The 16,835-nt window shown below is 38.7% G+C and overlaps 2 protein-coding genes across 3 annotated transcripts; one reads left to right on the top strand and one right to left on the bottom strand.

Moving 5' to 3' along the window:
* Positions 1 to 1,659: 1,659 nt before the first annotated feature.
* Positions 1,660 to 7,057, top strand: LOC108669444 (zinc finger protein 62). Of its 2 annotated transcripts, none has more exons than XM_018156773.2 (3): positions 1,660 to 2,460; positions 2,738 to 4,351; positions 4,902 to 7,057. In XM_018156773.2, exons 1-2 carry the CDS (start codon positions 1,750 to 1,752, stop codon positions 4,313 to 4,315), a joined length of 2,289 nt encoding a protein of 762 aa, XP_018012262.1. In that variant the 5' UTR covers positions 1,660 to 1,749; the 3' UTR covers positions 4,316 to 4,351; positions 4,902 to 7,057. The 2 variants fall into 2 exon arrangements, with proteins under 2 accessions (XP_018012262.1, XP_018012259.1); XM_018156770.2 differs by having other exon boundaries at positions 1,661 to 2,460; positions 2,738 to 4,357.
* Positions 7,058 to 7,731: 674 nt separating this feature from the next.
* LOC108669443 (microprocessor complex subunit DGCR8) lies at positions 7,732 to 14,090 on the bottom strand. The gene is made up of 7 exons (XM_018156769.2): positions 13,913 to 14,090; positions 13,333 to 13,431; positions 12,408 to 12,629; positions 11,940 to 12,088; positions 9,436 to 11,106; positions 9,028 to 9,121; positions 7,732 to 8,738 (listed from the first exon to the last, which is right to left on the bottom strand). The coding sequence occupies exons 1-6, from the start codon at positions 14,001 to 14,003 to the stop codon at positions 9,029 to 9,031; spliced, it is 2,325 nt and encodes a 774-aa protein (XP_018012258.1). The 5' UTR covers positions 14,004 to 14,090; the 3' UTR covers positions 7,732 to 8,738; position 9,028.
* Between the last annotated feature and the right edge of the window lie 2,745 nt (positions 14,091 to 16,835).

The raw sequence follows: 16,835 nt of genomic DNA, 5'->3' as shown, positions 1-16,835 counted from the left end.
CCATTGAACTGCATATTGTTCACTAGGGCCCAATCGGAGATTGACGATAGGTCATCCTGTAACCTCTCGCAGTCTAGGTCATCTGTGATCTTCATCAGCACTCTTGTATCGTCCGCAATGGACGATGTAGATGCGTGGGTGAGTTCTGAGTCAATATCGGCAATGTGGATGAGGAAGAGGATACAATATGCTGCTTACACATTGGTTGTAAGAATTTCACAATGCTTTGACTGTGAACTATGAGAAAATATGTAGATAGGGCTTATTTCTTCAATGCCAACTGCAAGGCATAGGAAAAGGAAGATCCAATTTGCTATACAAGTCTGGCAAAAATTTTCATCTTTGCAGCACTGGCAACTAAATGATTTTGCAAAATTGGAGTTGAAGGGTATGTTTTGGCTATTGGAACTGATCTCAGAGTGGAATTTTAGTAATGGTTGTTCATATTTTCATGACAGCCTAGGCACCAGCTATGTCCCAAAATGTTGACTGTGTTATCAAGAAATTTTTCAGTTCCAAGTATTTTGATATGCCATGGGCACATATCTTGGTTGTGTATGAAGCTGTTTTTGTAATGCTGTCAAAGTAATGCAGAATGCCATTGACTACTGTGGGGCAGCAGTGAATTCCTAGTTGGAACAAATTAAGGTTGTTACTGCATTTGATCTCAGACTAGCACTCACAGCCCTTGGGTAAACGGCTGTTGCAACAAGAGCCTCCAGAGATTTTGCACAGGATTATCTAATAGACTAATTCCTTTGGAGACTGACTTTCACTTCAATTGTGGACTCTTTACCATTGGTTTTCATGAGTTTATTTTGAAAGGCATTAGCTAAATTCTTTCACCAAGCATATAATGACTTCAAGAGGACTAATGTTCCAACTTTCTGCTTTGCAATTAATAATGGTTAAGTTGATTGTGCCAAATATTATGATACTGTATGAAAAGCCCTGCTAGTGTTTAAAGTAATTTGAACAAATAATTAATACCATTCCCATTATGAAGGAAGGAATCTCAAGACTATTTATACTTAGCACTAAGAGCCTAACAATTCTACTTCTATGACAATAAACAGAGCAAAGAAAGAAAAAACCTATTCCATTTCCGATACCAGAAGATTCAAATTGATACATGTCACTTACCGTACTTTTAATGTTTTGTAATACTTGAAAGCCAAAGGAAAGATATCCTACATTGCTGTCACTAGTGTTCCAATTGTCAAGTGATGGATAATGCCAGTGTACAGCTTGGCACCATGCTGTGTGCATTACGAGTTTCGTCAAAGAACAAAATTTGGAGAAAGTTAATCTTTCGTTGTAATAATATGATAGTCCACTCCAGTAAACCTCAAGGTCTATGTAAGGGTTTTTATGTATTTACTAATATTGAGAGGGAGATGAGCAGCAGTAATTACAAAGTTTGATACTAATGCCATTGAAATATATGATAGTTCTAGCTGGCACAGTAAGGTTTATGCATGTCTCATTATTATTTTTTTTATTTGCGCTTCAATTTTTTAGTTATGTATGGTACCTGATACTTGATTAGTATTATTAAATTTTCTCTCAATGAGATTTTCCTTAGCACATGGCCAAGATTAATGATGCTTGTAGGCTTATTTATAATATTAATGTAAAATTTAGGTATGATAATAATGTAAAATTTTATTATTGCAGATTTATTTCTTTGGTTCTTTTCTTTTGGTATTATTTTATTTTTTGAACTCTTATTATAAAAGCACCTTTAACATGGCACCTAGAAAGCAGAAGATTGCCCCAAAGCAGTCCTCCATGAAGGATTTCTTGACGCCAAGCAAGAAGCGCAAGGAGCCTGATCATCCTGCTCGATCCCCATCACCCAGGAAAGCCAAGAGGCAAGTTGAAGCCAATAACAACAACAACAATAATAATAACATTCCTGAGAAGAAAAAAAAGACTAAAAAAAATGAAACTGTGAAAAAATCGCCACCAAAGAAGACTTCTCCAAAAGAACCAAAAGTTTCCCCGAGGAGAGGTAGAAAGCTGGCTAAAGAAGAAGAGAGTGAGCTTGTGATTGATGAGGAAGAGCAAGAGCCCCAGGAAATTCTTGGTTTTGATGGCAACTGCCAGGAGGATGGAATTATTGACCATGGGGAACAATTTGAGGAAGAAGACGAAGAAGAAGAGGCTGATGATGAAAGGGAGGAGGAAGATGATGGTGAGGTGCAGATAGATGTTGAGCACCTGCAGCAGATTTTAGATGGTGAGGAGGCCCTCGCTGCTGGAGAACGTGATGCCAATAGTGATTCAGAATCGCCTGCAGCTGATGGAAATGTTGGGTCACCCTCCTCAACAGCAGGGCTGACAACATGCACTGCAATGGTGCCCTCGGCTGGAATTATACAAGGAGAAGATGGTCGTATCATTTTTCAGCCAGACTTCAATCTGGAAGCTGCTTTAGCTTCTTCTGATCCTAATGAGGTAAGTTGATTTTTATTCAATTGTATATATTCAGAATTACAAAGGTATTCAAGTTGAATGATGTATCGAGTTGATTTGTCACAGTAGTTACAGAAAATCGATTGTGTTCAAAATAGCTTTGAATGGACTTGATGCTTGAGGTTGCTTGCTGTTCATTAGAGTGATATGACTTGCATTGATTCCTTCCTAATGAAGAACATGAGCTATAAAAATATAATTGTTGATATATTTTTTTTTGTTTTTATATTCACATATATTCTTGTATATTTTCTCACAGGTGAAGGTACAAGTTTTCAAGTGCAAAAAATGTGACAATGTGTTCCGGAACCGCTATTACATGCGCAAGCACATGCTCATGGACCACGAACATCAGCTATACAAGTGTCGTATTTGTGCCTTCACTTCAGTGTTCCCTGAAAAGCTCAAGAGCCACATTATCAAGCAGCACGTCTGTAAGAAAGAAAAATCTGAGGCTTTGACTGTGCAGACACTGAAAAACGAAAGTGAAGTGTTTGAGCAACAAGCTCCTCGAAAGATCATCATGATAGACGGCGTTCCTTTGGGCAAGGTGAAAAAAGTTCCGCAGTGCTATATCTGCGATGTGTGCGGTCGCATTTATTCTTCCAAGTTTTCTCTTGAGCGTCATGTTCGTTGTCATACTGGCGAACGCCCATACGAGTGTGACGTGTGTGACTTCAGCACCAGCTACCGCGAACACATGCAACGTCACATGACGAGCGTTCACCTCGTCGTACATTCTGACGAACCAAAAAAGAAGTACATCCCCAAGCACCGCCGAACCAAGGTTGAAAATGAGGAGGAAGAAGAAACGAGTCAGGGGGGAGAAGGCAGCCCAGCTAAAAAACGCCGAAATATTCTCAGAAAGAGATTCGAGTGCGCCGCGTGCGGTATTAGATCAACTCACAAGTCGGACCTTGTGGAGCACATCAAAGAAAAGCACCCTAAAGCGCATATTGTGTCTCTTGATAACAACGATGGCAGCAAAGTTCACTTGGTTGTAACGGCTTCTAAGAAACCTCGAGAAATTCGCAAGTTCACAGCAACTTGTTCATATTGTTCCAAAGTCTTCAATGACAACTGGAAGTACATGGTTCACTTGCGTTCTCACACCGGTGTCAAACCGTTTAGCTGTAGCGAGTGCGACTTCCACGCTACCACTAAAATGACGGTCCGCGATCACATTCACCGAAAGCACGCTAATTGTCCCGACGCCAAACTCATCCTTAAATTGGTGAATATCACGGATGGTTCCGTCGAAGAAGTAGCTATTGACGTGCCCCAAAAAGAATTCAAGTGCGAGCTCTGCAATACCGTATTTCCGGGAAATTACGAGCTCAAAACGCATAAATTCAAGGAGCATCCTGAGGCAAAGCCATTTTCCTGCACTGAGTGCGAGCATCGTGAGTGGGCACGGGCCAATATCATCATCCATTGCTGTGAAAAACATCCTGAATGTGACTTGGAGGATATCATTTTGCGCAACGGGCACCCTACTAAGATTGGTCCCATTAATCTGCCTAAATGTGACACTTGCTCCAAAATGTTCCCCTATCAGTCGCTTTTGTATCTCCACCAACGCACTCACACTGGCGAACGCAACTACGGCTGCGACTCGTGCGATTTCCGTACAGATTCAAAGAAGGCTCTCACTCGCCACATCCTCAAGAAGCATCTCGACACTCACCTGAAGGGGAAGAACAAGAAGCGACCAAAGAGAGCTACTAAGGACATGGCTACCGGAACTGACGACATTGACGCAATCTTGCCCAATGACGTGCCTGTCAGTGAAGATGTCATAAACGAAGCTCGTGCACTCCTTGATGCTTCTGAATAACCGAGCTCGAACTTCATGATCATTCACTTCCTCAGCGTATGTGTGAGTTTTAGTTTAGTGCCTTGAACATTAATTTTTTACTAACATCATAAACAAGTTTGTTAATTCTCACGGTTAAATAAGGTATTTTAAAAATCTTCTAACAGAGCTCATTTAACCTTGTGTATTAATTTGGCACATTACTCAAAATACCGGACTTGGAATTTGCTATGTAGTTTTTCTATTTTAATCATTATAGCGATTGATCAAAGTTAAGCTTTATTTTCACCGGTTCGACTTCTAACTCGTTCGGTTCACTTGAACAAATATCAATCTGAATTACGTGGTAACGTGCTTTACGCTACGAAGTAATGGGCTCTATGACGCTATCCCAAATACGAAGGATTTCGCATCCCTATCGAATTATAATAATTCGGACATGGCATAGTCCTCTATTCTTCTGGAATTGTTCTGTTTGATTTTTAAATGCCTCCATCTGCCAGGTTGTAGGAACGCTATGCCTATGCATAGCATTCTGTTATAGTTTACAGCGTTTAAAAAAGCAATTTATCTTACATCTTGAGACTAATTACCGTTGTAATTGCAGAATGAAGCCGCTGACTTTTGCTGCAGCATCACTGGCATCATCACCGGCACCGATGCCATCACCGGCATCGATGCCATTTTTGGCATTAGTTTTGTTCCTTAGGCTACGTCACACGGCTAAGTTTGGCATTTTACTTATAATTTACGTGTATGTCAAGTTTTTTATTTTATCATTCTTTGCTTTTGTAGCTTTTGTAATTTTTCCAAATAACATTAATTGATCCGTTTGCTAGTTTCCTGCACATCGAGCCAAGTATACCAAATTGTCTGTTTTCTTGCATTAATATTCCATTATCAGGTTCTTTTTCTGCATCAGCAGTAAAAGACAATTCATGAGATTTCGTGTTTTTCCTTCGTACTGTCCCACGATTCCTTTCATCATGCAAATTTTACATACAATTGCATGAAAAAGTACTGATATTCTACCAACATGTAACTAGGCTTGTGTGTAAGCTTTTGGCAATAATGTACTGTTACTTTGAAGCTGTTGCTAGCTGTCTAGTTAAGTTCTTCCCTTAAGTGTTGTAAGTGTAGCTGAAAGGCGTCGGTGAAATATTCTATGTTGAATATCGGGTTGCGCGCCCAGTTCTTCACCAATAGACTTCTTGTCTCGTATGGTTTTTCCTCAAAAAAAACGTTTTCAGTGTAAGCATGTTCGATACTAGTGAGACGAACTTAACGAAGCTATTGATGAGCTGAATATTGCTCAATTCTAACCTCTCGAATATACGCTGTTGCAGTATGTATTGAAGATACCTTCATGCATTTGGTTTGTCGTTTTCTCTTATTGAATTGGTAACGTTTTCGGTATGAATTTGTTATACTATCTTCATTGACCGATTAATTTTGGACATCTTTTTTCATGAATAGTTGAACGCAACTAGTGAAACCGAAGTCTTAACCTGCCTTATGAGTAGAAGTAATAAAAAACACGAGTGCCTTCCTCCAATGCCTTCCGTAGTGTGTGTTACTTAGATGTAATTATAGTTAAGTGGAAAATATGATAATGCCATCTATTTTAATACTGTTCGTCGGGCAGAATAGTTTTCTAAATTTTATTAGTTGCTTATTCAGGTTATTTGTGCTATCCTTGTGCTCTGGACACTTTTATTCTACGATATTCGAGATGATTTGAGCAGGTACTGGCTCCGTTCATATTACGCAACTATCGGATTATTTGCAACCCAATTATTTTTTTTCTCTACCGTTACATCAGTTAGTAAGCTAAGGGTTAATTTCTACAACAATTTGGAGGCTAGAGACATGGCGAGCGTACCAAATGATTTTAGTATTTTTCTGACATCGCTTTTATTGTGTAATGCCGCGCACATCAAATTTGAATTCGTGAAGCTAAAGGTTTTTTTAAATATGTAATCTCATCATAGCTTTGAAATAACTAATGTGCCTGGAGGTCATAGAAATTATAAAAGCTCGACTTCTGAGTGAAATTCACAAGTCAAGATGGTCAGGATAGGGACTATTGGCAGAGTGATTTCAATGAGTATTCTTCTCAAACTTCTAGCCGCTTTATATTCAGTAGTACGTAATTTGCTTCAATGTTCATTATTAGTACATTTCCATATGCCATACATTCTTAGTATATTTTTATTTCTTAGCGACTAACACAATTCCCCGGCTAAATTACTGGACAACGGCGAATCACAGACTTTTTAGTACCTAGATTTCTTTCAACTTATTTGAAGTAGTTCGTTTATGCGACTTATGCTAGTTTTAGTTTTAAGTAACTATTGGGAACTAAATTTATTATTTCGGTGGGCTCAAATTTTAACATGCAATTTTGAATCAATTCGTGACAATCTCATTTATTAATGTGAAACGGAATTTGAAGAGCATATTTTATAAGTAAGCTAGATTTTTTAGATTTACAAACGGTAAGCTCGTATGCTAAACCAATTGACGCGTATGTGTTCGTCGTTCCAGCCCAAAAGTACGAGATATTTCTGTGGCGGAGCCGCGGCCCTACGCCTAAAATGTAGAAAGGATTTTGTGGCTCCACAGAGATAAAACGTGTATGTTTCCAATCTATTTTTCATGTCATCCCCGCTCGCAAGGTTTAAATTATAAATGGAATCGCCTTTTCTCGCGAGTAGAACGCGCTGCTGTCTTTGAATTTAATAAATGTTTTTTTTTTTCGAACTGAACATTTATCTGCCTTGATCGTGGCGAATGATCCAGTTCAAAGTTAAACATATTGTATCGTTCAGAGGTTATTTTCCGAAGAAGATCAACCAGAAATAGACTGGTTTATTATGCAGGAATATTTAGTTTCAATTGTCAGCACCAATGATATGATATGATTATCACAACATTGAACATTTCACTAAGCTTCAGCACGTTCTAGCAACACACAAATTACTACAAGGTTGCATGCTGGCCAGCAAGACCACACACTAGCTGTGGGACTTCTTTTCTCCAGAACTTGTTAATCGTTGGCACCTCTCCCAAGCTACAAAAACGTCTGTCTAGCGAGGGCTCAGTCAATGGCAAGAGCCAGGTTTCCGGTTCTGCTTTATCCAGTTCCAGGAATTTCAGAGCATTCCCAAGCTACAAAAACGTCTGTCTAGCGAGGGCTCAGTCAATGGGAAGAGCCAGTTTTCCGGTTCTGCTTTATCCAGTTCCAGGGATTTCAGAGCATTCCAATGCGACAAACTTAATTCGTAATTGTGAAAGTGGCAGCTTGTCCTTCTTAGTAGCATTTGATATGACAAGCTTCAGCAGTTCCCTCACTTATATTTGCATCAGGTGGCCTCTATCGTCGTATGTTTCCTTGAATGCTGCAATCACTTTGCTATAATTTTCTGCCGTGGGTGGGCTGTACTTCCATCCTTTTGTCCCTGCAGAAGATAACCAAACTTCACGCTGTCGTCCAGCGACTATTCTTCATGGATCAAGTGACGATCATTTCTCATTTTAAAGAATAAAAAACCACCGAAGAAACACTCTGAACTCAATCCCCTTATCTTTGCAATATTTTTCAATTCCTTCATCTTCGCAAGCGATTCGATGTTTAGTTCCTGCCTTCTCTGTTCTTCAATCAATTTTAGTTCACGCATCCGGCTTTTAAGGTCATCTAACTCCACAGTTAAGTCTTATACAAACTGTTGTGCGTTCCTTTCCCGTACTTCCCTGTCTCTCAAGTTTTTGTTAGACTCGAGCAATTTTCTTTGATCCTCTCTTCTGTTGGCATCCTTGTCTTCAACGTATTTTCTTATGATCTCGATTTTAACCTCAACATGCTCTATCAATCTCGCGTTTAGCTGCATAAATTCTAGGATCTTATAACCGTCATCTCCAGCTTGAAAGTCGTCTTCTCCTCGGCCGAGAGCTTGGATTTGCCGGGTCCGTTGGTTTCTAGATTGGGTTGTTTTTTAGATGCATAACTCATGTTTATCCGCATGGAGTTGTCTAAGTTCCTCGTGACATTCTTCCAGTTCTTCTACTGTACAGCAGTATCTAGCGGTATATCTTCCCGATAGCAATTTGCAGTCTTGAGATGATGAGATCACACGCTTGAACGCTAATGGAAGCACTAACACTAGGGCGACTAGGCGTATCATTAATCAAGCAGTTGTTAAGGTTCACCAATAATTAGCACAGTTGATACAGGAATCAATAGTAAACTTCAGAAACCTGGAAGATCACGCCTGGCTCGAGTGCCTATATATGTACCGGTTAATTCCATGAAGCTTACTTTTAAAACTGCCAAATTGAATTAATTATAACCAAAGCAGGTGTTACGTCAGGAGCGAGTACCGGAACCCGTGTCCTCCCAGAAAATCTTTATATTTTTTTCTCCAACTTGGTTGCATCGCAGGCACTGTCGAATACATGAAATTAAATACAAAGCCAAAGACTACACCAAAATTTACAAGCTACGCCATCCGTAAATGTATAAATGACACGTCGATTAGGAAACATTTTCTTGTATTTCAGAGCTGTATATTTGTACGAGCAGCAATAGAATATACCACCGTGTTGAAATCTTCGGTACGCACACATGTCGAAATAATCTCCGAATATTACTTTTTATACAATTCAACGTCATTACGCTCAAAAATGGGATAATTTCTTAAACATATTGCACGGCAACGCTATGGTTAACTAACCTTAAATGTCAAGTGTGTTCAAGTCCGTACTTGAAGGCACAGGAAGACTTATGTTTTCAGGCGGAATAAATTCACCGATTGGGCGAATGGCCAACTGAAAAGTAAAGAATAGGTTATCACGTATAAATGAACACAGGTGAGAAATATCCACTTAATACATCGGCGGTGATAATTTCAACTATAAAATAATGATGAGAACAAATGTTAGTAAATATGTTAGCAATATATGATTTATTGTGAAAATGCAATGTAAGTAAAAACAATATCTCTAATAAAAAGTCATCCCTCTAATCACAGAAATGGCTAAAGACAATTGATTTTCAAAGCTATAAATAGGTAGCAACAGTTATAATAGACATTATTCTGGTACAGAGTTAAGTAGAATATAATCCTAAAAATTGTACTTACTCTTTCTGCGTGCAGTTTGAGCATCTCTTTTTTCAATAGATTTATGATAGAGTAATTTGGCTGGTTAGCGGTCGCGTTGTTCTGTAGATTGGTGACTTCTTGTTCCTCTTTTTTCTTGGCTTTGAGTTCTTGGAGAGACTTGTTACCGTAAAGTCTCAGCATCGAACCCCAGCTGACGATATGCGGATGAAGTTTTTGCAGCAGCGCCTGTGATGCTTTTTGCTTACCTTCTTTCTTGTTCTTACACGGAACTCGCACTGTGTGCTTACCGACCGTCATTTCAAACTCGTTCTTCTGACCCTTGTGTGGGATGAGTTGGCATGTTATGTTGTTGTTATCCATGCAATAATTTCTCTGAAGACAAACCAAGAGCAAGGAATACGGAGGCACTTCACTCATTCGGTTACAAAGTTCAGGAACGTTCGGATCCTCAATGCGGATTTGATCAAAGAAAGTTGTGTCGGAGTCATCGGGTTTATCTTTGTTGCTTTGGAATTTGGCGCCTAATTCCGGCACCAAAATGCTCAATGTTGCAGCAGCAGCTTCTGCTTTGGCAAGCTTCTTGCTGCTGCCATAGCCAGTCGCGTACTCCATACCATCAATGAAAAGAGCAGCAGCATACGGGCAAGAGGCGTTGTCAACTTCCTTGAACTTATAAGTCGGTTTGGTCTTCATAACGTACTGAACGTACTCGTGTAGTATGCAGATGCTGCTTCGATTCGCGGGATTCAGTAGCCACTTTTTCTTCTTAAAAGCCATTTCCTCCTCTGGGTTGGTATTCGGTTTCAGCGACAGAAGCTTGGTTCCTTCTGGAAGCATTGGCTGGATTTTCTTCATACGTTTTTCATGCTTCCGCCGACAATTCCAGCTAGGAAATTTTTTGGCAAGGATAACTTTGAATTCGAACAAATTAGAACAATATGCATTAAGTTCTTGAGCTTCGACCACTGCAAGAACGGGCCGCTCAAAAGTCACTTGATGGGATCCAGGCAATTGGTCTGCAGTCGGTGGGGGATTGGCAGGCTCTATGTTAAGAGCGACCGCAAGTGCCGTGTTGAAAGTGCTTGAACGCTCTTTTCCTTTAGCGTTAATCTTAACAGACTCTGCATTGGAATTATCGTCAGGGTTCGTATTACCACATGTCGTACTTGTTACAATTGCAGCATCTGATGCTATAGCATTAAGGTTTCCACTGCTTTCGGGGGAGTGTTCCAATGAACTTATTGTTGGTGTCTCCGAATTGTCAGGATTCGTCTTCTGTGAGAGGTCTGAGGGTGTTGTAGTTTTGCCACATTCATCTCCTGTACTGTTCGAATTTTCATTCTCAGACATCCCCGTACGCAGTAAATCTGAAGCACAGCTTGAATGAGAACTCTCACGAGCTGTCAAAGATTGTTCATTGGTGATTTCGTTTGACGAGGTTGATAAAACTGGTTGGTTGGAAAATTCTGGTATTTGAGACATGGGACAATTTGATGAGCTAGAATTTATACAAGCTGAGTTGTCGGTAGTGTTAGGTTGATCCACACTGACGCTACTTTCTTTGTCACATAGCTCGGAAGTCTCGCTTTTCTTGGCGCGACTTTCTTCCTCTGCCAATCTTTTCATTCGCTCTTCCTTCTTTTTTTTATGCAAGAGGCATGGAATTGCACTCAAAGGGACATCGTGGCGCTGATGAAAAAATGACAAGTATAAATTTATTTGAAACATTTAACTGTGTATGACCAGCAAAGCTCGTTATAAGTGTTGAGAAAAAGTTTCACAAAAATTTTTTCAATAGTACTCGAAATTCTATAAAAATAGTTTGTGTTCGAAATTTGCAAATGCAAATGCTATTTCTAGGAATTTTATTAAACATAAACAAAATTTGTTCGTTCTATTAAATATTGATAAGCATAATCAAGCCAAAATGTTCTTTTAATTTTAATTTGATAAACGCTCATTGGTCATACAAACACGAACAATTTACCGCTACAAATTCAGCGCTTTTATTAGAGTCACGGCTTGAGCATCGTTAAAGAAAGGGAGAACAAGACGGAGTAGAGTCTGAACATTCAAATTGTGTGTTTTTGGTATAGAGGCATCAAGTGTTGCAATACATTGTACATAGCATTCCAGTGCCGAAGTTCAGAATTTGAAATGATTACAATGGGAGAAAGAATGATTTACAAGTAACTTTCAGGCTTTTTTTTTTCGCGGCGAAAACGAAACGGCGATACTAAAATGTTCTATTTAGGTGACGGAAAAATGCTTTGTATAGTCAAAAATTATTCATGGGTTAACTGATAACACAAATTTTACGTTCTGAGTTGTTAGCTAGCTGTGCATGTGGACCAATACCAGTTCATGCTTCGTCATATGATTAGAAACATCAAACTGTATCTTGAAAAAAAAAAATAAAAGAATAAATAAAGACAAAAATATCAACAAAATTGAGCACGATGGCTCAGAATTTGACAAGCCCCGCATACGAGGGAAGTACAAAAATGAAGCGAGAAACTTACCCTGGTGCTGCCTTGCCCTATGAAGTATGGCCTACTCAAGGTACACACTCGAGTCCCCCGGTGCAGATATACATGAATGCCGCTGGCATGCGTGATCATGACCCAGCCTTCAGGCAGACGGTCAAACGGTCCATACAAGTCATCGCTGCCTGCGGGAGAATATAATCTTGAAAAGCAAATATATAGATAGTGATTGCTGAGAAAATGTTATTTCCAACACAAGATAGCTGAGTTTCTATGATTAAGTAAGATTCTGATTCTTCAGTTACAGGAAATACATGAATATCTTAGAACAACCTATGGATGATTAACAATTAAACCCATGATTGTAACATTTACAGTAATTTAGCAGCTCAACACTATAAAGATATCTTACTCAGAAACTAACACTTTTATTCTGAATTTGATAGAATGGAAATTTCAATATTGTTAACAAAATATAGCTAATCATGCATAGAATAATATTACATGGGATGACAGTTTTGTGGACGTATGTGAAGAGCGGCTGTTGGTTAGTATCAACTTCTGCATCATCATCGTTTTTCTTCTTATGCGGAGAACTCTTATCTTTACTGTTGCTGCTACCGCCCTGCCCAGGGAGTCCCTCTTCCAGAAGAGCATCGATCTCTTCATTTGGAATCTCATAAGACATGCTAGACTCGTCAGAGCTGTCAGATTGAGTTCCTTCATCTGCACATCAATAGTAATTTCCATTGAAATTCAAGTATATGTAGCAGAAACCAAATTATATATTGAAACAGTTTCAATATATAATTTCAATAAAACAATCAATGAAACTAATGAACTTTATACCAAGGAAAATTTGAGAAGAAATTTTTATGTTTGCAGCTCATCCAAAAATGGAGTACGAGATAATATTTTTCAATTCAAGTGAAAAACAATTTGTTAAACAAACTAAAACTATGGAACCAAAGAAAAAGGAGACTATCTTAACAGCACTATAGCTGCAAATGGGGAGAAACAAACTCTAAATGAAATACTATGTTTCATTTGGATGAAAAAAAGATGCCATGTACATTGAAAAATTATTCATGGGTTAACTGACATAAGCAAATTCTCAAATTCTGAGTTGAAATTCGTGTAGGTAAATCAATAACATAGTACATACTTAATCATATAACAACCATCTATTTGTTGTTAAATTGAGCAAACAGAATTGAAAAAATTAAGATAATGACCACATCAACGTTTCAAACCTTTTCAAATAGCTATATATATCTGCCATTGCTCACAATTTAACTGCACAGTTCAGCTTTGCACTCAAACCTTAAGACATAGGATTTTAATATGAACTACGGTACCTATTATCAAAATAACAGTGGTTTGGTATGAACTTCAGGTACTATACCACTTAGTGCACAAGTGAGCTCACCATCATTGTCATCTTCATTAACTTCATCGAGGATTTGAAATTCACCCCCAAGAATGTTGTCTGGTAAATTGTCACTGCCTCCAAAAGCACGACAGGAACCTAGAAATAATGGATAAATTGAGTTAATATATAAATGTTTCATATCAAAACAAGTTTCACATACCTTTTTCTGCTTCACATTTGAAAACAGTAAAAAATTTCACCATTTCTAATGAGAGAAATCTTTTGGAGTGCAGCTCCACATTGTCAGTTAAAAAACCTAGAACAAAAGTACCTACAAACAATTAGTTAACTAAAATTTAAGCAATCAAAATTATCTTAATGATTGAAATTAGAATTCAAACTTTACTAAAATATCAACAAAAATAGACCGCATGTTGGCGGGATTTTCAGTAATAAATTTTAAAGATTGAAAATTCTTTAGCCAAATATATAGAATGCTGCTTCTTAGACATATAAAATACATTTTAAATCTTGGTACAAGTAAAACTAGCAAGGCATCATGTACCTATTTATACATATAGATTATAATAAACTTAATATTTAAAATTTCTGAAAATCATAAATAAATAAAAATTACCCGAGTATGGATAGGTATCCTTGAATTTCCCAGTCGAGGACTCATCAATGCAATCAAGTTTAGTTTTCTTTCTTAATGGTTCAGAACTCATGGCAAATTAAGTTGGTCTTACAGGTGTAATTTATATCTTGGATTTTATGAGTCAAATTAATCACCTGCAAGAGATGAACATATAAACCAAAGAATTATAACTATGAAAGTATTTAAAGTTCATTCGAGCCGCGAGATTTCATACCTACTGAAATTATATGATATTAGAGCCGCAATATTTCAGACAAAAATAGGACTTTTCCAGACTAGATCATACATAAGAAATTGGTTTAAATAATGAGTAAATGAGGAAATTAAAAATGAACTGATTCTAAAAAATCCGTGGTTTCTCAGTTGTCACTATGTTGCTTTCTGTAGATCCATCCCTCTTGCTCATCTGTGGACTGTGAGTGATGCGCACAATTGCGCAATTAACAATCTTGCATGGGACCTTCTCTGTGTTGCCTGACAGCCCTGACTTAATGTTCATACGATCATAGCTACCGTAACCGAAGCCAATTTCTGACGGCCTGCAAACCTGTTTCTAGTTGCCTGGAACGTTTTTTTAAGGCGGAACGCTTTCTTTACGTGAACCACGAATTTTAGAATTCCAGCCTGATCCAACCACAACACAAGGCGGATACACGTTTGTGTGTACGGTCAGTGTGATTACGTAATTTGCGTTGCCGGTTGCCGCGCGTCCATATATAAACTATTTTAGCTTTCTAAAAGTACGGTGCATTTTTTTACCAGCATAGTACGGCGCACCACGCAGGTTGTTAAAATGACAATATAAATTCCCACGCACCTGGCACATCTTCCTGACCATGGTACACAGGATCACAGTGGCAGATACAGCTAACTAAAAAGTTAGCTTCGATAACCGTTAATCCGCTAACTGGAAAGTTAGCTTTTATAATGCTAAACCGATAAATTGCCAAAAAAAATTTAGCTGAATTTACCGCTAATCGCTAACTTTTAGTACATCAATTTAGCTTTGGCACTTTTTGGGGCGCTCTAAAACTCTGAAAAACAGACCTAGAGAGGCTAAGAGAGCTAATATGTTGTAGCATTGAAAAGGAGCTTTCCAAAAAACGTGTAGCCATAGTGACAAACCTGGTCAAACCAGAGATTTTTTAGAATCAGTTCATTTTTAATTTCCTCAGATATTCAAGATTTAAACCAATTTCTTAAGTAGGATAATGCTGGTATCCATGATACTTTACTGGTCTACTAATAGGACTCAAAAATGAACTTGAGGGAGAGTCTAAAAAACTCTCTGCTTTGTCACTANCAAAATGTACATAATTAAATGAATTAAGCAGGTGGCATTCAACATTCAGTTTATTGTATGTTGGAGTGTACCTTGTAACTATGAATAATATAGCCTTATAGGAGCTTGTCCCTGACACTGCAAGACTTTAGTAATGTGTTACATTGCAAACGTCCAAGGTGAACTTAACAGTCTTCAGGAAGCTGACGCTGTCGGAGACTCGGAGTCTAGGAGATACGAGGAAGCCTGTTAGGGTGGAATGTGGATCCACAATTTCCTTACAAATAGAGTACAAGCTATCGCAATTGAAAACTAGAAATCGAGAAACGAGAGCAAAAAGCGGAGTAACACACTAAACACAGGGCCCGGTGCTAGGACCGTGCCCTCTTCCTCATCCACAGCGCCGATATTGACTCAGAGCTTACCCACGCATCTACATTGTCATTTGCGGACGACACACGAGTGCTGATCAGCTGATGAGTATCACAGAGAAGTGAGAACCTAGGCTGCGAGAAGTTACAGGATGACTCTTCGACAATCTACGATTGGGCCCTAGTGAATAATATGCAATTCAACGGCACTAAGTTCGAAGTAATGAGATACAGAGTTAGCACAGAGACAGGGATGCCCCATCGCTACTTGGCATCGGAAGCCTCAGACAGTCAGACGGAAGGCACAGAAATTAAGGAGAAACAACTTTTTCGCGATCTCGGAGTGTTGATGAGCACCGAAGCCACATTCGATGACCACATTGAGGAAATAGTCGCTCGAAGCACACAACGGATGAGTTGGATCTGATGGACATTTCAAACGAGAGAAGCAGCACCAATGATTACACTCTTCAGAGTCCTCGTGCTCCCCAATCTTGAGTACTGCTGCCAGCTTTTGGTGACGTTTTAGACGGGTGCGGTACTGCGGTGCGAAAACTGGAGTCAGTCCAGCGGACCTTCACGTCCGGGAGCCGGATTATCAAAACTTCGTATCTTTTTATATGTACGTACAAAAGATACGTGTTGCGTAAGTACACCCTAATTTTAGCATTATCAAAACGTTCGTACGCAAGACTTATCTGCAAAGCTATTTTCAAAACCATCTGGCTAACTGATCAATCAGAGGCTTCGAATTTGTTGTTCTTAGCTCCCTCCTGTCGATTCAGTGCGCAGAGCGCGTAGATGAAAGGAGGTTGTGACATGTCAGCGGCACCAGCGTAGACTGACAAGGGTGCATATGGAGAAATGAGCGAGATGTTATCCAAATAGCAATGCACTTGTTGTGATCATTAACCAAAATTTCTTGCAATCAGGGCAAAAAATTGCACTATTCCCCTTCAAAATTTAGAAGACTTTTTAGAGAGACCCTAGAATTTAGAAAATTTTATGAGTTGGAGTTGCGACAGCGACTGTACGAGAAAGAAATATGTGTACGGAGCTAAAAAATAGTTCGCTTGTCAAACTCTATATAACTTTGAACAAAAAAAGAATGAAGATATTATATCAGCGAATGATCATAAACTCCTAGAAATGAATATCAACATTTGCTTGTAAATTAAAACACTAGAGGTAAACAAATTAGCTTCTGGCGTAAACTCAATTGAAATTTTCTTTTTAGATATAATATGGG

This window comes from Hyalella azteca, unplaced genomic scaffold, assembly GCF_000764305.2.
Source record: "Hyalella azteca isolate HAZT.00-mixed unplaced genomic scaffold, Hazt_2.0.2 contig11485, whole genome shotgun sequence".
NCBI classification, from domain to species: Eukaryota; Metazoa; Arthropoda; class Malacostraca; order Amphipoda; family Hyalellidae; genus Hyalella; species Hyalella azteca.
This window is presented reverse-complemented; position numbering and strand designations above follow the sequence as displayed.